The sequence below is a fragment of the Vombatus ursinus genome, unplaced genomic scaffold, assembly GCF_900497805.2.
Source record: "Vombatus ursinus unplaced genomic scaffold, bare-nosed wombat genome assembly UNPS02014924.1, whole genome shotgun sequence".
Classification (NCBI taxonomy): Eukaryota; Metazoa; Chordata; class Mammalia; order Diprotodontia; family Vombatidae; genus Vombatus; species Vombatus ursinus.
Window position 1 is genome coordinate 2,137,546 of NW_020954702.1, and position 22,989 is coordinate 2,160,534.

At 38.5% G+C, this 22,989-nt stretch overlaps 1 protein-coding gene across 1 annotated transcript in view; it reads left to right on the top strand.

Annotated features, from left to right (window-relative positions):
• The first annotated feature begins 5,547 nt into the window (after nt 1-5,547).
• CXADR (CXADR, Ig-like cell adhesion molecule) overlaps nt 5,548-22,989 on the top strand; it is a 40,752-nt gene continuing 23,310 nt past the window's right edge. The window contains exon 1 of the mRNA XM_027843572.1: nt 5,548-5,700. Within this exon, the coding sequence (XP_027699373.1) occupies nt 5,658-5,700 (43 nt within the window). The 5' untranslated portion in view covers nt 5,548-5,657. The remainder of the gene's footprint in view (nt 5,701-22,989) is intronic.

A 22,989-nucleotide genomic window follows, 5' to 3' on the forward strand; every position in this document is an offset into this window, starting at 1 on the left:
GATCAAATGTCTTGTATGAGGAATAGCAAAGAGGCCAGTTTGACTTAATCAGAGTATGTGGGGAAGAGTAAAGTATAAGAAGACTTGGGGAGGTGGGGAAGGGTTGGGGAAGATGACAATTCTACCTAAACTAATTCATATATCCAATGTCATTCCAATTAAATTACAAAAAAATTATTTTACTGAATTACAAAAAAAATCATTTGGAAGAACAAAAAGTAAAGATTATCAAAGGAACTAATGGGAAAAAAAAATGTAAAGGAAGGAGGTTTAGCAGCACCAGATGTTAAACTATATTATAAGGCAGTAATTATGCAAACTATGTGGTACTGGCTAAGAAATAGAAAGGTAGATCAGTGGAACAACAGAGTAGACATACAAGTTACAGCAGCAAATGAATATAGTAACCTTGTATTTGACAAGTATAAAGACTTAAATTTTTAAGATAAGAATTCATTTTTTGGTAAAAATTGTTGAAAAACTAGAAAGCAGTAGGGCAGAAATTGGGCATAGACCAATATCTTACATCATTTACCAAGATAAGATCAAAATGGATACACGACATAGATATAAGGAGAGAGATTACAAGAAAATTTGAAAAACATGGAACATATTACTTAGCAGACTTATGGATAGGAGAATAATTTATGAAAAAAACAAGAGCTAGAGAGCAGAGTGAGGTATAAAATGAATAATTTTGATTACATTAAACTAAAAAGGGGTTGTACAAATAAAAACAATGCAGCCAAGATCAGAAGGAAAGCAGATAACTCATATCTCAAATATAGAAAGAACTAAGTCAGATTTATAAGAATACAAATCATTCCCCAATTGATAAAAGGCCAAAGGATATGAACAAGTAGTTTTCCAATGAAGAAATCAAAACAATTTATAGTCATATAAATAATACTCTAAATCACTGTTGTTTAGAGAAATGCAGACTAAAAACTAGAGATATCATTCTATGTCTATCAGATTGGCTAAAATGATAGAAGAGGAAGTGACAAATATTGGAGGTGATATGGAAAAATTGGGACACTGATTCACTGTTGGTGGAACAGTGAACTGATCCAACCATTTTGCAGAGCAATCTGGAATTATGCCCAAAGAATTATGAAATTGTCTATACCATTTGACCCAGCAATACCACTACTGAGTCTATTTCCAAAGAGGATCAGGGAAAAAGGAAAAGAACATATAGGTTCTAAAGGAAAAGAACCAACATGTTCTAAAATATTTATAGCAGCTCTCTTTGTGGTGGCAAAGAACTATAAATTGTGGACATGCCTGTCAACTGGGGAATGACTAAACAAGTTGTGGTATATCATTTTGATGGAATACTACTGTGCTAGAAATGATGAGCTCAAAGATTTTAGAAAAACATGCAATGACTTGTATGAAATAACAAAGAGAGAAATGAACAGAACCAAGAGAACAAGAATGTTGTATACAGTAACAGCAATATTGTTTTAAGAACAACTTTGAGCAACCAAGTCATTTTGACTATTATAAATACCCAAATTAACTACAAAGGACCTGTGAAGGAAGATGCTATCTGCATCCAGAGAAAGAACTGATAAATAGATGCATAAAATGATTATACAAATATAAATATGTGTGTATATTCATGTATGTATATGTGTACCTGTATGTATATACATATATGTGTATGGGTGTGTATTCATTGAACTTGAATTTTAATGAAAACGGTCAATACAACAAAATTGAGATCTTTAATCCAGGCAAGTGAGTTGCAGCTTGGGATGCCACACAGCAAGTGCTAGGGTACCCAAGGAGGGGACTGGGAACAGGGTTTATAGGGTACTAAGGCAGAGAGGATGACAAGGCTGCAGGTGGGAGGGGTTAGACATCTCAAAGTTTAACAAGGTAAGCTGTTTTACATAACAAGCAAAAGTCCATTAAGAAAGGTGGCAATCTGGGGGATGGGGGGAGTTTGGGAGGTCTACAACATAACCAGAGGCTGGAAATGACACAGTCTGATCAACCTCAGACAATTCATTGGCCTGGGAATGGGGACCAAGACAGCTTCAGTCAGTTCTTAGTCAACTGAGTGTGTGTGTGTGTGTGTGTGTGTGTGTGTGCATTCGCATATGTGAGCGTGCACCCAAGCACATGTATATATATATATATATATATATATATATATACACACACACACACATATACATACACATATTTGTGTCTAATGGTGGGGGGGGAGAAACAAAGGGAAAAAAATATATCTCTTCTATACATCCCCTTTTCTTTATTTACACATGGTATAGACCCTAATCACATCAAGCCTAGACTACTGGCACACCTGGGCCACCACTCCTTAATTCCATCCAGATCTTCTCATTGTCTTTTTTTTGTATATAAGTATCAATCTCCTGCCATCAAGCCCCAGATTCATTGGGAATACAGCCTGATCTATTGGTGTTACAATAAACCTCAGTACCTTGACTGAAAGAAGGCTTGAGTGCTTGAATTCTTTCTAGGCAGACATGCCCAGTACCCTTACAGCCAGTACCCCAAACTACATCACCTCCATTCAATAAACTACAATGCCTCCCTATTACCTCTAGGATCAAATATTAAATCCTCTCTTGGGCTTTTAAATCCCTTCACAACCTAGTGCATTTCTACCTTTCAGTCTCATTACACATTTCTTCCCCTCTATGTACTTGAAAAACCAGTCAAACTAGCCAACTTGCTGTTTCTCACACATAACCCTCCATTTCCTTTCTGTGCCTTTCCACTTGCTCCCTCTGTCCTTGGAAAGCTCTCCCAACTCCCAACTACTTGGCTTCTTTCACAATTCAATTGAAATCCCATCTTCAAGAACTGGTAAACATAAATATGTATAAAATAATTTTATATATATATATATATATACCTATTTGTGCCTAATGGCAGCCATCTCTGGGGGGGAGGGGAAGAAAAAAGGGAAAAAAAAAAGAAATTTACATGATAACTTTATTATATATTTAAGAGGAATAGCAAGTTGTACATAATAGATTTGCAGTTTTATGTGCAATCATCTTTTTTTATTATTATACTATGTTAGGGAAATGCTTGTATTGTTTCATAAATTAAAAATAAAATAATTTTTTAAAACTCCATCTTCTATAGTGTGTCTTTCTTGGTCTCTCCCTTACCCACTCACCCTTCCCTTCCCGATTCCAAATGATTTCCTTCTGAGATTATTTTCCATACATATTTATATTTATATATAATCACTTATATGTTCTCTTTCCATTTCGAACATGTGCTCCTTGAGGACAGGAAAGGCATTTTTGCTTTTCTTTGTATATACAGTGTTTAGCAAGGTGCTTTGCTTAATAAAACAATAAATATTTGTTGTGTGACTGACTAGCTCAGAAGCATTCTCATAGGAAAGGATTAGTAATCACATCACTTCAACCTGATGTATTATAGAGTTTCAGGTGGTCTGAAGATTTTATCTCAGAACAACAGTTGAAGCAACAGGAAGCTGTTGAAGAGAGGCACATTAATCAATCATTGCACTCTCTCAGTGAATGGAGCAGCTGGCTTTTTAGATGGTGAAAAAGCTGTAACCAGTTTCCATAGTGGACCTTGTTTCAGATGACCCTGAAAATAGAGCTGATGACCATCTGGAATGTAAAAAAATGTTTTTTAGAGAACAAAGGAGAAGTTGGTCTGGACAATGGCAGTGTGATGTCTTTTGTAGAAGACATTGGCAGCTTTGCAGTGTCAATGGTGTGAGTTGCCCCTCCAATACATATCATCCCATCTCAATGTGTACATCCTGGGGGGAAGTGAGGGGGGAGAGAAGAAAAAAAAGGGAAAAAGAAAAAAAAGAAATTTACATGATAACTTTATATAATCATACACACAAATATACACCTATTTGTGTCTAATGGTAGCCATGGGGAGTTGGGAGGGTGGGAGTGGGGGTAAATAGAAAGACCTTGGACGCGTTTGCAGTGTGGATGCATCATCCCCACTTCTAATTCCAACCGATGTCCATCCACTCTTCTCATTGAGTATGTATGTACTCATGGAAACTCAATTTTTATGGGAAGAATGTTATATTATTACTTGATTTAATTAAAATACCTCTTACATACTGTGTTGTTATAGCTGACTGGTAAAAGTAAAATCTTTTTTTGGCGGGGGGGGGGGGGGGTTGTCAGCTATAGTTTGTAAAAAAAAAAAACAAAAAAAACTCACCCTCCCCAACCCCAAATATTTAGAACTTAGGATGACTAACTAGGGGCTTAGAGTAAGAAAGACCCTGTGGGGCACATATGGATCATAAATTTGGAGCTGGAAGGACCTTAGTATATATATTTAGTATAATCTCAACATTCTACGGAGGAGTTAACAATCTCAGAGAAATTGGGACTTGGTAAGGTTGTGGAGGCAGTAAATTGCTGAGCTAACTTTTGAACCCAAGTCTTCCTGACTCCAAATTCAGTACCCTTTCCACTTCGCCTATAGTCCCTGCCCTGAAGTTTATTGCACACTATTTTAACTGCATTATAACTGAAAAGAGGTAGCCTTCTGATGAGCTAGACTGAAGGGAAACTGTTGAAGAGGCCCACCCTAAAAATGAACTGGGGGCAAATCCAGCAGTTTTGGAAATTAAACATTAACAGTTATCCAACACGTTTAAACTACTCTTAAAGTGTTTATATAGTACTTACTATATATAGCATACTATATATAGAATATTGCTTTTTGTTAAGAGAAATCTGCCTATCCTCCCTTCCAACTGCGTCCTTTTAATATACATCTGTAAATAATATACACAACCTGTTTTGCTTAATATACTTAGTCCAGGTCTTAGCTGTCAACTCTGTTTAGGGTTAAGAAAATTCTTTGTCTTTCCACTTCGTACTCTTTCGCTGAAATTTAAGGCGATTTCTTTCTTCCCAGGGGATACAACGAGAGCCAGGCTCTCCTTTTAATTACACTTGTGTCCATTACTTAAGGCTCTCTTTAATCCAGGGGGTCAGGTAAAATGAAGTGTAAATCTGTCTGCGAGCAGTCAGAAAAATGTATCCTATCTCCAGGGGATAGCTGCCAGACTTCGCTCAGGGAATGCAGCTCTCTCAGCCAAAAGCGAAGGGGGTCTTGAGTGTGCCATACCTTTTCTAAAAAAAAAAACAAACTGTAATTGTTGGTTGACCTATTTAAAAGAAAAGACTCCCGAGCAGGGCGGTGGCTTGAGCAGAGGGGATTCCAATTTCTCCAGCCAAACCACCCTCGGGCTGTTGGTGCCTTTTCTCACTCGCGGCCGGCGGGCACTTGCAGCCCTGCTCTCCACCACCTGGGTCCCCAGACCCCAGGAGGGTGGTCCCGGGGCGCCGGCGCGGGGCTCGCCGCGCAGGGCGAGAAAGCTCTGCAGCGCGCTCAGACCTTGAACCCTCGAGCACAGGCGAGGCGTTAAAGCCCAGGCTCGGCAACCCGAGCGGAAGTGACGCCAGCTTCACCTGCTCGCCCTAGTGCGGGCTGGGAGAGGGAGAGGGCAGCGGCTGCGAGGTGTGGGTGAGCCGGGAGGGCCGGGGGAGTGCGGACCGGAGTGAGGGCAGCCTGTGTGTGTGTGTGTGCGTGTGCGTGTGCGTGTGCGTGTCCGCGGCCGGAGCGCAGATCCCGGGCCGCCCCTCGCCATGAAGCTGCTCTTGGGCGTCGCGCTCCTGTGCTGGACCGCGGGTGAGTAGAGGAAAGAGGATGGATCCCCACTGGATTCCTGCAGGTCCGGGAATCACCCCGCCCGTGTTCACCCTGGGTGCAATGGGGCGGAGAGACAAAGGACTGGGACTCCGTACCCGGGGTAGCAATGAAGCGGCTTGAAGGGGGTTTTGCGAATGGGGCGTGTAGGTGCTATGGGTCCTTTACGTGGTGATTGGGAAAATCATCGGGAGGTGCCCCCGGACCTCGGGGCTTGTTTGTTGGTTTGGGGGAAGACAGCCTGGTGGGAGAGATAAAGAGGCCCCGAGGGAGCCATGAAACAAAGAAATTATCGAAATGCATCGGTCTCCTAGGGGTTCAGGATTGAACTCCTACTGCAGGGAAGCTGAAATGGTGTGACCACCCTCTCTTCTAGGGCTGGTTCCCAAAATGGGTGGTGTGTGTAATTGATGTGTTTGGCGGGGGAAGGGAAACTGAGGGGTGGGGGGGATGAACTAGCCTGGGAAGGGACTTTTCCGACACCGCCACCTCTTTGCTTTCTCTTCCTAATTTGCTCCTATCTTTTTTTCTTCTCCTTCCTTCAGTGGTATCGATGCATTTCCACTGGTTTTCTGTTTCTCTGGCCCACTTTTGTTTGTCATTTTATCGTTTCCGGCCTGGGACACCTGTATTTTAAGTCCTAGAAGGTGAAATTGCAGATATTTAACGCTTGCCGTTTTTAAAAGGTCTCTGTGACCTGGTGGCACCTGTGATCCACTAGTTTTTTTAGAGCAAGGTACAGAGTAAACATTAGCAGGAGTTAGTGTAGATTGTGAATGATCTAAGCGGGAACCATTTCTTCCAAACAAAATCAAATGGAGATTTCCTGCAAAAGGATTAGTTTCTGTAGGGGAAAAAAAAGGTATCAATGCATTAAAGAAGAATGGGTTGTTTTATTTCTTAATTTCTAATTAGTAAAGTTCTTTTGGATAAAATGCCATGTGGGATTTAAAAATTTTTAAAGCACTTTATGCAGGATTTTTTTTGTGGAGGGAAGTATAATATCTGCATATTATTATATACCCATATATATACACATATATGTGTGTATTTGGAACAGAGGTAGACCTAGCATTTTGTTTTTATTCCTGTGGAAGCAGTGTTTTTTGGTGCCAACTCTTTTGAAAATAAAATGGTTCAGTTTATTTTGTCAGACTTCCCTATTTCACAACTTTGTGATTTGTGTTTTGCACAGCACCTGGAAGATTAAATGTTAACTGTATTTTGCAGCAGAATTGGGATGGCACTTTCCGTTTCCTGTTGAAATGTGAAATCCATTGTTGCTGTCATGGCTGTGAATATTACTCATGGCATGGAAATTTTATTTTGAAAGTAATTACTGGCTTGAAACTTTACCGCTATCTGGTTTTTGTTACCTAAAGTTGACTTAAATTGTTTGGTAAAACCATAGACTACTCATTTTTGAAATAGCTTTATTGTTTTTTCTGTATCTCTTGGGAGAGTGTTTAGGTGAAAGCAGTCACATTTGGAGGATTGAAATGGAGAAATGGACAGATCATCTAGATGATCTCTTCAGCAAACTGTTTTAAATAGGCTTAGCTAGTTAATTGTTTTATTGTAGATACATTTTTTCTAGAATTCAACATTTTGCTAGTAATATTTTGTATTGTACATTAAAATTCACATTCTTTTCCCAGGAATGGGAACTCAAAGTGTCATATAGCAGTATGAAATTATCATTGTTTAAGAAAGGGACCTTAGTGATCACTGAACCTAACTCCTCCTTTTATGGATGAGGAAACCTGTAGTGGAAGAGGGGTAATTCAAACCCAGGTCTTCTAACGTTAAAATCTGAAGTCCTTTCCATTGTACCAGCCCTGCCCTTTTTTCAGATTTCTTGGTGACAATTTTAGAAATCCTCTAGTAAGATTGAAGAGGTTGTTGGGGTGCTGGGACCTTGAGAATGCCAAGGCAGAGTTAACTGGAATGAATTCACACACTCAAGCCTTCTCTTAGTCAAGTGGCAAAAAGTTTATTTTAACTCTTTAGCAAAAGTGGGCAGGGGTCCTTATGGAACCCTCAAGAGACTGAGGATGGTGCTGAGGTTTATGTGGAAAAGAGGCATAGGAAAGGAATGCCAGGGATACTGATTAGGTAATCTAAGGGTCCGGGTGTCTTTGGGAGCTATGGGTGGAAAAGTGTAGGGAGTATACCAGACATTGAGGGAGTTGTCAGAGGCATGGAACTTGAGGATCTAGTTGGAGGGGGCAGCCAGGGACAAAAAACCTTGGGCCAGGCACCCCTTTGTCTGTCCTAATTAGAGAATGTGTTATGCAACAAGAGAAATTTTTCTCACAGGACAGGGCCCTACTGAAATTGGGAGGCTTCCAGAGACATGATCTTAGGGGTAGGGCCTGAGCACCCCATCAAGATCATCTATAGTCAATGTACACACTATTTTGTTTGCCTAGGTAAAACTATAACCATTAGAAAGTAGTTGATAGATTAAACTATGAATCAAAGGGCTTGCTGCCACATCTCCTTTGTGCAGCATTTCTAAGTACTCTTTTCTCTTCCCTTGGATTCTATGACACTGTATTCTTTTAGTTCTCTCTTTTACCTTTTTTTTTTTTTTGGTCTCTTACCTTTCTAATCATAGGAAAGGCATCTTGGTATAGTGGAAAGAGTACTGGTTTTTGTCAGCTTTATTGGCAACTGGGTGGCACAGTGGATAGAATACTGAGCCTGCAGTCAGGAAGACATTCAAATTTAGCCTTAGACAATTACTAGCTATGTGATCCATATGACCCTGGAGAAGTCACTTAACCTCTGTTTGCCTCATATTTCCAGCCTCATATTCCTCCATTGTAAAATGGGAGAATAGTAATAGAACCTACCTTGTAGTACCAAGGATAAAATGAGAGCCTGGCACATAGTAGGTACTATATAAATGCTTATTCCCTTCACCACCATCTTCAGAAGACCTGGGCTCATATCCTGCCTGTCACATATATCTTTGATTTCAATTTTCTCATCTGAAAAATGAGGGAATTGGACTAGATTACATTTGTCTGACTGAGGTCCTTTCCTGCTCTAAATTTTATTTCCAAGTTCTTCTTCTGTATGTGTACCAGACCATCTTAATTACACATATTCTCTCCTTTTTGACTTCACCTTTATGGTTTTAATGATCATCTCTGGATGAGTCCCATATCTATATCTAGCTGATAGCTCTCTCTGAGATTTAGTCCTACATTTCCACTTGCTTGCTGGATATCTCAACTGAATTGCACAAACATTTATTAAACATCTGATGTGTACACATCATTATACTTAGTCTCTGGGAGAGATGAAAAGATTATATGAGTTTTTCCTTCATGGTAGTAGTTAGAAGGAATGGATGAATGCTTTTGCCAAGCACTATGCCAAGTGCTGGGGGTGCAAATACAAAAGCAGTGGCCATTTCCATCCTCAAGGAGCTTACATTTTAATGGAGAAGATAACACAATTAGAGGAGTGGTGGCCAGGGAAAGGTTAGAAATTACCTAGATCATGGTTAGCTAATTTTTTTCTATAAAAGACTAGATAGTAAATATTTTAGGCTTTGTGAACCAAAAGACAAAATCAAGGATATTATGTAGGTACTTATATAATAAAAGAGAAAACATTCCCACAAATTTTTTATTGATGAAATTAAAAATATTATAATAATTGAGTACAATTTTCTTATAATATGAATCTACTAGGGAGAAGAATGGAATTCTTTTGGGGAGGATAATATACTTAACTGGGGTTCAGAGTTACTGTTACCTATCATCAAAATCAATTAAAAATAAACATTTATTAAGGACTTACTGTGTACTCACTCACTGTTCTAAATGCTGCAGATACAAAAAGAGGCAAAAGGTAGCCCCTGACCTCAAAGAGTTTATAATCTATTGGGGAAGACTACATGTATATATATAAATAGGGATATTATTTGGGATAAATAGGAATAATAAACAGGTTTATATGTTAGCAGGGAATTAAGAGGGGTTGGAAAAGACTTCCCGTAAAAAATGGGATTTTAGTTGGGACTTAAAGGAAGTCAGAAAAGCCTGTAACAGGTGGAGATGAAGTAAAGGATTTTAAACTTGGGGGATAGCCGGAAAAAATGCCAGGAGCCAAGAGATGGAGTATCTCGTTCATGGACCAGCAAGGATTTATTTCAGTGTCATGGGGTGAAGAGTATGTGGTGTGGGAGAAAGATGTAAGAAGACTGGAAAGGTAGGAGGAGGCTAGGTTATAAAGGCTGACGATGCCAAATAGTATTTTGTATTTTATTCTGGAGGCAATAGGGAGCCACTGGAGTTTGAGTAGGAAGGTGATGTGCACTTTAGGAAAATCACTTTGATGTCTGAATGGAGGATGATTGGAGTGGGGAAAGACTTAAGGCAAGCAGAAACACCAGCAGGCTATTGTAAGCTTAAGGTGATAAGGCCCTATCCAGAAAGGTGGTAGTGTTATAGGAGAGAAGGGGACATATTGAAGAGGTGTTAAAAAGTGAAATCTGGGGCCTTGACAACAGATTGGACATGGGGGTGAGGGATAATGAATAGTCAAAGATGACACCTAGGTTTCAAGCTGAGGGACTGGGGGATGCTATTAGCCTCTACAGTAAAAGGGAAGTGGGTGGGAGGGAGGGGGGAGATGATGAGTTTGTTTTTAGACATACTGAGTTTAAGATGTCTACTGGCCATGCAGTTCTAAATGCCTGAAAGGCTATTGGAAATTAGAGGTTGAAGGTCAGCAGAGAGGTTGGGGGGAGGGGGGAAGAATAGGTAGAATTGAGAATCATCAGCATACAGATAGATGGTAATTAAATCCATGGGAGGTGATGAGATCACCAAGTAAAGTGGTATAGAGGGAGAACAGAAGAGGGTGCATGTACTACCTACAACTTGATTGAAATAGAAACAGCACTGGATCACAGGAAAGTTTCATAGAATAATATTTGAATAGTACTTTAAAATTGGAGACATTCCTAGCATAGGAAATTGCATATAAAAAAGGCATGTTTGCTTGGAGCTTAGACTAAAAGAACAGTGATAGGATAGACTAAAAGAACAGTGATTAATAGTAGAGTGGTAGATCGGGTCTCAGATCAGACACTTGACACTTACTGGCTGTGTGACCCTGGGCAAGTCACTTAACCCCAATTGGTCAGGAAAAAAAAAAAGAGTGGTAGCAAATCATCTAGGGCAGAGATGTTGAACACTTGCCTGCTGTACATCAACAAGATTAAAATCTAGGTGGGAAATATTTAACAAAATAAGTAAAAATAAGACATCTAGTCAGAGCAACCAATCCAAGAATCTATAGAAGTACCCTTGAAGTCCTGAAGAGATTCTGGGACAGAGAAGGTATTGGGCAAAGTGCAGAGGGTTAGAGTTCAGTCAGCACTGGCTGGAGTCTTTGGTACAGTTCCAGCACTCCTGCCCTCAGCTCTGCAGTGCCTAAGACCAGGCAAGCCTGGCCCTCAGGGAATGCTTGTTGGACTTTTGAGGTTTTCACCACAGTCTTTCATGGCACTCCCTGCCCAGTCTGAGCCTTTCCCAACCCCACGGCTGGCTGCCTGAGAACTTTCCCAGCTGGTCTAACACTGGGAAACAAGGCCTGAGATCACCCAAAAGAGCCCAAACTCAGCCCTAACCTTGCAGAGAGTGGTCTCAGGGTATTCCAGGCGAGGTCCGATACAATACCAGTGGCCCCAGCCCAGCTTCTGGAAAAGGTTCCTAGACAAAGGCTAGTCAGAACAGTCCCTGAACCTCGTGGTGGGAGCCCGACAACTGAGGGATAGGATCCCAAGTGGTCCCAGAACCCTGTCACAAGAGGAAGCCCTAGGCATAGCCCAGCACTGAAGCAATTCTTAAATTACGGTTAATTCCTTCCATTTATTAGTGTATGTTTCTCTCCCCTCCCTCTCTCTCCACAAATTATCTAATTATTATCTTCTATTTATTTTATTTCTGAACATACCATATCCAGTACCTAGCACAGTGCTTTAACTGTAGTATGTTCTTAATATTTGCTGAATTATAATTCAGATTTCCTGTCCTCATATTTAAAACCCTAGACAATCTGGGACCACTCTACCTTTAATGCTGCCTCATCATTGCTCCTGTTTTACTCTATTCTTGAAGTAAACTAACGTGCCTTTGTGATTTTGTTCATGCTATTCCAGAACTATGCCTGAAATGTACCCCACCCTTCCTCTGCTGATTTTGTTTTTAGGCTCAGAATTTTCCCTAATACTTAAGTCGCCTTGGAACAAATTCATGTTCTCAAAACAAGTCTCATAGCAGAACTTATCATAGAGGGAATTCTTATTTATTAAGGTTTGACTAGGTGGTCTCTGGATTCTTTCCCAACTTGAGTGGAGGAGGGAGAGGTTCTAGATATGGGGGACAACTAGAGAAAATGCTGGGAGCTGAAAGATGGAATGTCCTTTGGGTAAGGGAGAGGTTTACCTGCAGATTTCACCCTAACTTTCTATTTCAATGTCAACCTCAAAGTAATATCAGTGGATTCCAGTTTGAAGTTCCTAATGTTCAATAATGCTGTTGGTAGACCATCAGAAAGGTACTGCTATTTCTTTCACAGGCTTCCAGGTGGATTTTCTTCTCAGTGGCTTGCTGATTTTAGTCCCTGCAGATCAAAGTCTTTTTCACAACATCAATCTGTACAACAGTTTGAAAACTTCATACATAAAGATGGTCTACTGCTTTGTGTTTTTTTAATATCTGAACTTTATGTTTTTATAGGCAGGTCCGGAGTTTACCAGATAGTTTACAATTTATGCCACTGGATGAGGGAATAATTTTCTACAAGGCAAAATAAGTATCCAGTTATTATCCATTGATTCCATAACAATCCCAAGCCAATAATCCATATTCAACAATCAGTACTTAATAACCCAAAAACAAATACTTAAGAACCAATAATAAATAACAAAAATTATTATACACATACCCTTCATGACCACCAGCAAGTAAGGGGTTACTTGTGATCCTAGGTCATTAGAGATGCATGTTTGTTTTAAATATCAGAGTGACTAAGGACACAATGATATTTTATTTCAAACCACTACATACATCTTGTCTCATTTCCATTTTATCAGATTCTTTGACTTTAATAATTAAATAATTTATACAATAATATAAATAATAATGAACAATAAAATAATACATAATAGTAATTTACTGTACTATATTACTCTAGTAGTGTCATATACTCTGCACATCATTATTCCATGTAATTTATTGTTGTTTGTCCTTTTTTCTCAAAGAGGACCATTACATAAGGAAGATGTCATGACTTGCAAGTGAATTGGATTTAAGTGAGGGAGGGCTGTGTAAGTGTCACCAGCCTCACTTTCTCCTCCAGAGCCATCTGGATTCAGTGGTGAGATACAGATCAGGAGGATTGGAGATTCTCTCCCCCTCTCCTCTCATGCAATTTACAATTAAACTAAATGGTATTTTCTTGAAAAGTAGTAGAGCAATCATAAAATTCAAACAGAGGGAGGTTTTGTTTACTAATTGTTTATTTAATATCTTAATGTTTGCAGTCTTTCACCTTTGTTTTAAAATAACATTAGACACAAACTGAACTTAATCTCACTAAAAGTCAGTGCAGGCTATTAAATAAGTAAAACTCTGAAAAACAATCATGACTTATCTTAAGCTTTCTATGAAAAGTCTTTTGGTTTTTATTTCATGGATTCTACTTTATCACAAAGTATAATTTAGTTTGTTGAGTTTATTGCCATGGTAAGATAGCAATCAAGTTCATAATTTTACTTGTGTTCATGCCATATATTCACATTATAGTTCATTCTTTAGATCAAGATAATAAAATTATCTAATGATTATATATTTGGGATTTTATCTTAATTCTGGAATCCAGTTCTACCATGACTGCTAGTATGGCAGAAACAAATTTGAGGATGGAGCAAGAGAGAGAAAAATACAAGTTCAAAAAATGTATAGGAAAGACATCTTATTCAAGAAGAATTTTAAGGAAAGGACTGTTTTGGTTACATGAGGACCCTGAAGATTATCTTTTGGTTCTGTCTTATAGACATAGGCTAATTAAAGAAATTACTTTTTAGGTAACAGGGAATAAAATATTACTAACATGTTTTAAGACACCAAACATAGGTATTATTTGAGGAAGTTAATGTCTCAAGTCTTAACACTGCTACTGTCTTTTCAAAGCAATGGAATCCTTTTTTCTTTCTGTACTTGATTTTAAATTCATACCATACTCAGATTTTACCTTGTCAAGGTTTTAAATTATCCTGTCTCATTGTTTAATAAAAGAATTGAATTTTCAAATATTAGACCATTCTAAGGTTGACTTACTCTGACTATATATGCTTTCTGATTTCAAAATTATACTTACTGTTATTCAAGGGATGTAAAATCTTTCAAAGCATAATGCAGTTTTACATTCTTACAAGAAAACTTCCAAACATTTGAAATATAACACTATCTACATTGCTAAGACACAAAATGCGATGATCCTCTGCCCCTTCCCCCAACACATACAATAAAGTATTCCTTGGTCATGCTAGGGAAGGGTTAATTTAAAGACCAACCAAAAAAAAAAAATCATTGCTTCAGCCAAATGAGGGGAAGTGGAGAGAGGAGTATAATTTGTTTATAGTAAACACTTGCACAAAGCACACTAATAAAATGGTATTATGCTTTCTATTTAACAAGTCTTTTAACACAGTAAAACAGACTTCATCGTTCTATTCTAACTAAACAAGAATGCTTCCCATGTCCTGGGGCAACAAAGAAGGAAATAAATGTCTATCACTTAGAAAGTAATTAGAGAAACTACTGATAATTCCTGTAACTGTAATAGTAAATGGTCAGAAAAGAGTTATCAAAATACTGAGTGCTGATATCCTTCTCACCCCTCTTGCCCAGTTTAATTGGTAAAATCAAAATGAATTTCTCTCTTTCTCTCTCCACACACACCCACCCACACCCCATACACTTATGAAATAGTTTATGCATTTTGTAAACCTGAGTCCTTTTTCTCCTTGTGGAACAGGTCTTATTCTTTCCTAAATCCAATAATATTTCAGAAAAGTAGAACAGAGACATTTTTACCCTTCCTTCTTGAATTTGACTGTTTTCCTAATCCTCTGCTTAGCCAAATTCAGAATAAAAACAGCTTAAAAACCTAAATATTTGGGAAATTATCTTGCAGTAAAAAATTTTACTCATTCTAAAATCAATTTGTTGTTGTTCAATATTCAGTGTTCTCCGACTCTTTGTGGCCTCGTGGACCATACTGTTCGTGGAGTTTTCTTGGCGTGGGTATTGGAGGGGTTTACCATTTCCTTTGCCATTTCTTTCTCCAGTGGATTAAAGCAACAGAGGGTAAGGAACTTGTTTAGGGTCACGTAACTAGCAAGTGTCTGAAGCCAGATTTGAACTGAGGTCTTCCTGACTTCAGGCCCAGCAGTCTATCCACTGAGTGACACCTAGCTACCTCCTCTAAAATTTATTTCTGCTTAAGTTGATCAGTGTTTATAAGTCATAGCAGCAAAAGTGGGCACATATAGCACACTCTTAAATATTTTTCTACACTCGTACAAGTGCTGCAAGATTGAGGATGGAAACTTTTTTCATCTAGATTGATCAGGCCCAAGTATAAAAGGTTTTCTGCCAGATGGGACTTAAATTAAGGGCTAATTTCTTCATGGTCAAATTGACACAACAAAAAAACTTTACTATCTTCACCACTAAGTACTCACATTGATCATAAGCATCCAGATTCAAATCTAGGTAGCTTTTTCTTTAGTTGTTATCATGGTAGAATCTTAAGACAATAATGACTGTAATTTCCATACTTAAAACCGAGCACTCCAATTCACTGACTTACTGGAAATGCAAGGAAAGGCTATCAGTTTACTGGCATATCTCTTTGGGTGAGGGTGGAGGGGCTGATGGGCTGACAGATACACATTCCTCTCTCCACCCCTTCTGAACTCCTATCTAGTGAGCTGGATTCAGAGAAAAGTCCTGACACATCAGAAAGTCAGAGGTTTACAAAGGATGTAGTGGAATATGGATAAACAGCAAACCAACTCTCACTTGAAGATCTGCAACCCCTCTATTACAGATCTCAGACTCTTGCTGGCTCAAAATGAACAGAACAGAACAGAACTCCAGCCAGACTCGGAACAGAAATAGAATGATGGGCATAAAGTTTTCGTCGTGTCCAATTCTTTGTGACCCCATTTGGAGTTTGCTTTAAGGCCCAACTAAAATCTCATCTTCTATAGGAAGCTTTACCTAATCCCTCTTAATTCTAGTGCCTTCCTTCTTAATTATTTCCTATTTACCTTGTATATAGCTTGTTTGTACATATTTGTCATCTCCCTCTTTAGATTGTGAACTCCTCAAGGGCATGGACTATCTTTCTTTTATTTGTATCCCCAGCATGCAATACAATGCCTGGCATATGTTATTCAGTCATTTTTTTGATCATATCCAACTCTTCTGTGACCCCATTTGGGGTTTTCTTGGCAAGGATACTGGAGGGGTTGCCATTTCCTTCTCCAGTTCATCTTACAGATGAGGAAACTGAGGCAACCAGGGTTAAGTGACTTGCCCAGAGTCACACAGCTAGTGTCAGGGCAGATTTGAACTCAGGAAGATGAGTCTTCCTGCCTCCAGTCCTGGCGTTTTATCTACTGTGCCAGTTTATTAAGTCACACTCCAGTCAATGGACTGCTACTATTTTCCAGTTCTTTTCTACAGGAAATCATGCTATAAATAAATTGATGTATATGGAACCTTGCCATCAGTGACCTCTTTACAGAATATGCCTGTCTGGAATCCCCTGATCATTGGGCTAATCACTTGATTCGCATAATTCCCAAATTGCTTTCCTGAATGGCTGTACCATTTCACAGTCCTCCTTTAGTTTTCCTCTCTTTCCACAGCCCCTCCAACATTGACTATTCCCATCTTTGCCAAATTTCTGATTTGATTTGCATTTCTCTTATTAGTGATATAGGCTGTTCTTTCATATGGTTGTTAATAGTTTGTTATTCTTTCCGGAACTGCTTCAAAGCCCTTAGCTGAAATATTTGATATAAAGATGTTTTCTCTGTTAACTTTCACTCTATTCCTAGATGCATTAGCTTTGTGCAAAAGCTTTTGATTTCATATATTCAAGATTTACTATCCCTTGTTTGACTGAATTTACAATCTTAATATTCAGTTGCAGACACATTATTAATTTATTACAGAATATAATTTTTTCCTAGACCTTATTTCTGCCACACTGCTTTCCTTTTTTCTCCCAGCAGTTTTTAATAAATAGTGAGTTATTTCCTAAAGAATTTTAGGGGTTTATCAAACACTAGGTTATTGAGTTCCATTATTTCTGATTTTCCCTAGTCCAATCTGTTTCATTGATCAGGTTTTCTATTTTTTAACTAATACCAAGTGCTTGTGATGATTGCTACTCTGTAACATAATTTGAGGCTTTGAAGTATTCTGTTCCTCTGTCATATATACTTTTTAATAATTTTCTCCAAATCCAGCCTCAGACACATAATACTCACTAGCTGTGTGACTCTGGGCAAGTCAACCCCAATCCCCTCACCAAAAAGAAAAAAATTTCCCTTAATATTCTAAATCTTTTGTTTCTCTAAATGAATTTTGTTTTTTATTTGGTTCTAGAAAGTATTCCTTTAGGACTTTGGTATGCCATTAAATCTGTAAAAATAATTTTGACAGTAGTTTCATTTTTGTTATATAAGCACAGCATAGCTATGAGAACCGAACAGTTTTTCATCTATTTAAGTTCTTTATTTTTTAAGGAACGTTTTGTAATTGAATTTCTACAAGTATCGAGTGTGTTAGATAGATTGATCCTAAATATCTTAAGCATTTTGTTGTTACTTTGAATGGGATTCCTGTTTCTATTGTCTCTTGGATTTTGTTGCTATCATAAAGAAATAATCAGGAGATTCCTGATTAGAGCAATGGTTCTTACTGGATCGAAGTTACTGAAGGGAAGCATTCTAGAAGACTGTCTGAGGTTCATGACTTCAAAAGAGATTATCCAAAATCTCTAGGTTGTGCTTGCCTGCATCATTTGTCCAGGCCTTCTCACAGGCCTAGTGACCTTTGACTGCAAACACTGTTTTTTGCCAATCTTGTCTCAGAAGTTTCAATGAAGTTTCCATGCTTTTCTCCTGCCTTGAGTGCAGGCATATCTCCCATTCAAGAGCTTTTAAACCCACTTCAAGGAAAAGCCGGGGGTGGGGGGGGACTTCAAAGAAAAAGGAAACGTGCTATTACTGAGGAGCCGCATCAGCACTACCATTTGCAGATTCCTGAGGAATGGGCAAATTCTGCAAACACCAGCAGGCTCAAAAGCTGTTCTGAATATCCTCCTTGGTATACCAGGAGCATGAGGCTTACCCCTAGATGAAGCTTTTGAGGATTAAAGGAAAAAGCTTCAGGAGAATCTGAAATGTAAAAGCTGTTCAGAAGCTAATGCTTAAGGAAAAGCTTTCTTGGACATGGGCTATGTTGTGGGCAGAACAAATGAATGTGTTGAGGAATGTTTGAAGAAAATTTTCAAAAAATAAGTGAATTCCTGAATGATCAAGAAAACGACCCGATACCATTTTATGGAACTGGATAATGAAAACAGTGAGATATTCCAGATAGGAACATCAGGCCCACAAGAAATCCAAGACATTAAGAAAAAGAAGAGCGTGCTCTGTCATGACGCAGGAAAAGACCTAAAGGAAACGATCCCAGTGTTGGAAGAGAAGGTTTAGATGCCAGATGTGGACCTGTTGCAGGACTTAAGGAGATATACTGAACAAGAATGAGTCTCTGCCACTACAAACACCAGAACCTTTCATCTCAAACTTAAGCAATTCTTAATACATTAATTCAAGCAAATTTATGAGGAAATCTTAAGGATCTTGACTGCTGCAGTGACACTATCTATATGAATTATTTGATGAGAGAAAAAGGACTTTTACTTTTCCAGATCTTTTCTCAGGTCAGACATAAGCTGTTTACACCTCCAGAAGTATCTACTGTGTGAGTGGGAGAGAATTATCTCTTATACCTGTAGACATGAATGACATTTCTGGTTATTTGTTGTTTTGTTTGTTTGTTTTTTTGTTTTATGTTTTTTGGTTTTTTTGGCTAGGCAGTGGAGTTAAGTGACTTGCCCAAGGTCACACAGCTAGTAAGTGTCAAGTGCCTGAGGCTGGATTTGAAATGAATGACATTTCTGAAGAGGAACAAGTACAACCCGTCTTTGCCTGTTACTTTTTACCCATTGAAAGGAGAAACTAGGGCAGCTAGGTGGTGCAGTTGAAAGAGCACCAGCACTGGAGTCAGGAGGAACTGAGTTCAAATCCGGTCCTCAGACACTTGACACTTACTAGCTGTGTGACCCTGGGCAAATCACTTAACGCCGTTGCCTAGCAAAAACAAACAAACAAACAGAATTCACAGCCCCAAAGAAAGGCACTACAGTAATACCTGTATGAAGACAATAGCAGCAGCGGTTCATAATAATTTAAAAAAAAGAAAAAGAAAGGAGCAACTAACCTGATGATCTCCCTCCTTACTACTAACAGTAGAATGGCATGAGGTACCTGGGCAATCTGATCCAATCAACACTTATTAAGTACCTACTAAGTGCCCAGCACTGTACTAAGCACTGGGAATACAACTGATAAAAAGAAGAGCAGTCCCTGCCATCAAGTAGTTTACAGTATAATGAGGGGAGACCAAAGGAAGAGAAACCCGTGTCCCTGGGGTGGAGGTTTCTTGATCCAGGTGGATCAGCAGATGCAAGCAGAGTGGGCAGACTTGAGTCGAGATGTTTCAGGATAATTCTGAAAATGTATCCTACTTTATGATCTTCAGAGGAGTCTAGTTGGAGAGGATTTGAAATTAAGTTTTGGTCTACCAGAGCAAATGTTAATTTTATTTTTTGCGATTAAAAAAATACAATGGCAATGGGCTCTTGCCTTGTTTACACATCCTTATCTTAGTCAACTATGTCTATGACAGTGTGAACCACTATAGAAAATCGTCTGTAAAAACTTGCCTTTTCCTCCTTTTATATTTCTATCAACCCGACATAGAAAAAGTATTAGATTTAGAGTCAATAAAGACTTTTGTTGGAATCCCGCTTCTCAGATACCCACTAACTATTGCCATAGACACAGGTGCCACAGGTACCTCTGTAAGGCCTGTCACATGATAACTTTTAACAAATATTTGGATTGGAGTGGGTTAAAGAAAAAAGATATGCTCTTGATTTTTATAGGTTTATTTTGTAACCTGCAACTTTGCCCAACCTATTATCTCAATTACTATCTTTGCTGATTCCCTCGGATTTTCTAAGAAAGCTATCATCAAATAAGGACCGTTTTGTCTCCTTTGCCTGTCTTTATGCCTTTAATTTCTTTCTCATCCTTTGCTGTTTCAAGATATTTCAGATAATAACAAGGAGAGTAGACATCTTGTTTTATGATTCTCCTTTTTTTGGGCAAAGATTCTAGAGTATTCCCATTGCATTTGATTCTTTTTTGATTTTGGATAGATACTTTTTAGGATAAAAATCTATACCTATACTTTGTAAGGATTTTTGGCATAAATAAATGATGTACTTTATCAGACTTTCTGCATCTGTTGAGAAAATAATGTGGGTTGAGGGGTTTTGTTTTGTTTTTGTTTTTGCTTTTAATATTACATGTTGATTATTTTCTGATTTTGAACTATCCTTGCATCACTGTGTCTTTATATTGAATGGTAAAGTTTTGAAATACTACATTCCAGTAAAGAGTAAGTTGGCAGTCTCCCTTAGCTGATAACTTATGTTGTCAGGGGAAAACATCCGAGGTACATGAGGTCCAGGGTAAGGCTCCTAGTTACAGCCCTGCTATTGGAGGAAGGAAAGGAGTTGTCCTCCATTAAGGCATGAAGTTCCTGTTTTATGTCCCTTTCATTCTGTATTCCCTAAGTCAGAAAATTGTGATGTAGATGAGGGTGCTGAGATCTGCAGTCTGACTTGTAGGGGGACAGTGCAAGATAATTTTGGACAGAGAGAAAGTGAAAGCAAAGATATGCTCACAAAATGAAGGAAACAGTGTTCTGGAGTCCTGGATGGAGTTAGGTGCTCAACACAAATGAAGTGGGGTGTGTTTTAATGGAGTTCTTATCTGGGTTAAAGAGGAGCCGGTGGTGGGGGCAAGGAGCCAGGAGTTTGGACCTGGGGTATAGGTCAAGGTTTGGTATTGGTTTTTGGCTCATGCTAGGGGGAACACCTGGGTTATTGGCAGCTGGTCTATATTTAACCTCCCTATTTATGGGTGTGTCTTGCTTTGACAAGATGACTCCAGTATCGACTTTGCTATTAGGATTATATTTGTCTAAAAGAGTTTGATAAAATGCTTCCTCAATTTTTGAAAATAATTTATGTAGTATGGTTATTTATTATTCATTAAATGTTTGAAAGAATATTCCTAATCAGTTTGATTAAATGTTTATCAATTTTGTTAGTTTTTTCAAGGAGCCAGCTAATAGTTTTGTTTTTTAGTTCCGTATTTTGGTTTCTGTAATTTGGTTTCCAATTTATCTATTCCATATTCTCAAGATTTCCTCTTTTATGCTCATTTTGATTTGTTTATTTTCTAATTTTTAAAAATGTATATTTAGTTCACCAATTCTCTTGATTTTGCTAATGTATGTTTTTAGCAATGTAATATTTCTTTTAAAGACTGCTTTAGCTATAACCCCTTTTTGGGTGCTGATTGCCATAGAAACTCTTAAATTTCCTGAGTCAGGATGTTGAGTCAAGATTAAGGGAATGACCAACCAATCAATCAATGCCTGTGCCAGTGCTTAGTATTGGGGATAAATTTCAAATAAAAATATAATAAAATAATAATAAATAAAAATAATAAAACATAATAAAAAATGACAGCCCCTGTCATCAATTTAGTGGAAGAAGACAAATGCACAAAAAGAAGCTGAGAAGGCTGAGTTAGAGGTGTAGAAGAGGAGGGAAAAGATGGGGGGATGTTGGATAGTTCCAGAGAAGTCCAAAATCAGTATAGCTTGTGGGAAATGGGGAGAAAAACTATGCTGAACTCTCTCTCTAAATAGAAATCCTGAGGGCCATGACCTGCTACATCACAGAGGCTAGTCAGAAGAGCAGAGGTACTGATGATATGTGAGGAGTCTTGCAGCGGGATTAGATTTCCCAATGATGAGTTACCTGAGGAAGGGAAGGCATGATGGACAGTTCTGAAGAAATCCAAAAGCAGTGTAGCTGGTGGGAAATGGAATAAGTGGACCTCACTCTTCCAACTGGGTTGAGACTTGCTCTTTTCTTTCCCCTTGTTTCAACATTTATTAAGTACCTCCTATATACTAGAATCTGTTCTAAGTACCAGGGGTACAAAAAGAAGCAAAAGACAGTCCTTGACCTCCAGTAACTCCCAGTCTAATGAGGGAGACAACAAACAAAAATGTTCAGACAAGTTATAGTAAGCATTTTTTGACATCCTCTGGAGACCCCCCAGCTGCAAGTGCCTTTCCCCTCAAAATTACCTTATATTTATTCTGTGTATACATACATATATTCACACACATGTTGTCTTGTCCCATAAGATGGGAAGCCCTCAGGGGCAGGGACCCTCATGTAGTACTTATAAATGATCAGTTGGTTCACTCATTGAAGGTACTGGGGATGTTTAGTCTGGTGAAGGCTCCTGGGGGACAGGATAACTATCATGGGAAGAAAGAGCTTGGTCTTACTCTGGATCCATACAGCAGAATGAGTGGCAGATTCCAGCTTGTTGTCAGGAAACAACTTTCTAACCGCTATCCATGTAGCTTGAAAGTAGTGGGTTTCTGTTTACTAGAGACCTTCCAGCAGAAGGGAGGTGTTTACTTTTCAGGTATGTTATAGTCAGACTTCCTTTTTGTGCATGGATTGGATTAGATGGCTGCTTAGGTCCCTTTCAATTAAAAAATTCTGTGATTATCATTGGGCCAAATCTAATAAGAATAAGTTAAATAGGGATAATTGTAGCCTTATACTTGGGGGTTTGAAATAGCAGGATAAATACTAAATGGTGGGGGCGGGAGTAGGGGTATGGGCAGGTAGCAGTTGTTTTGAAAAAGATCTCTTGGGAGTTTTAGTGGACTTAAAGCTTGGTATGAGTCAACAATTTGATGTGAGATGACT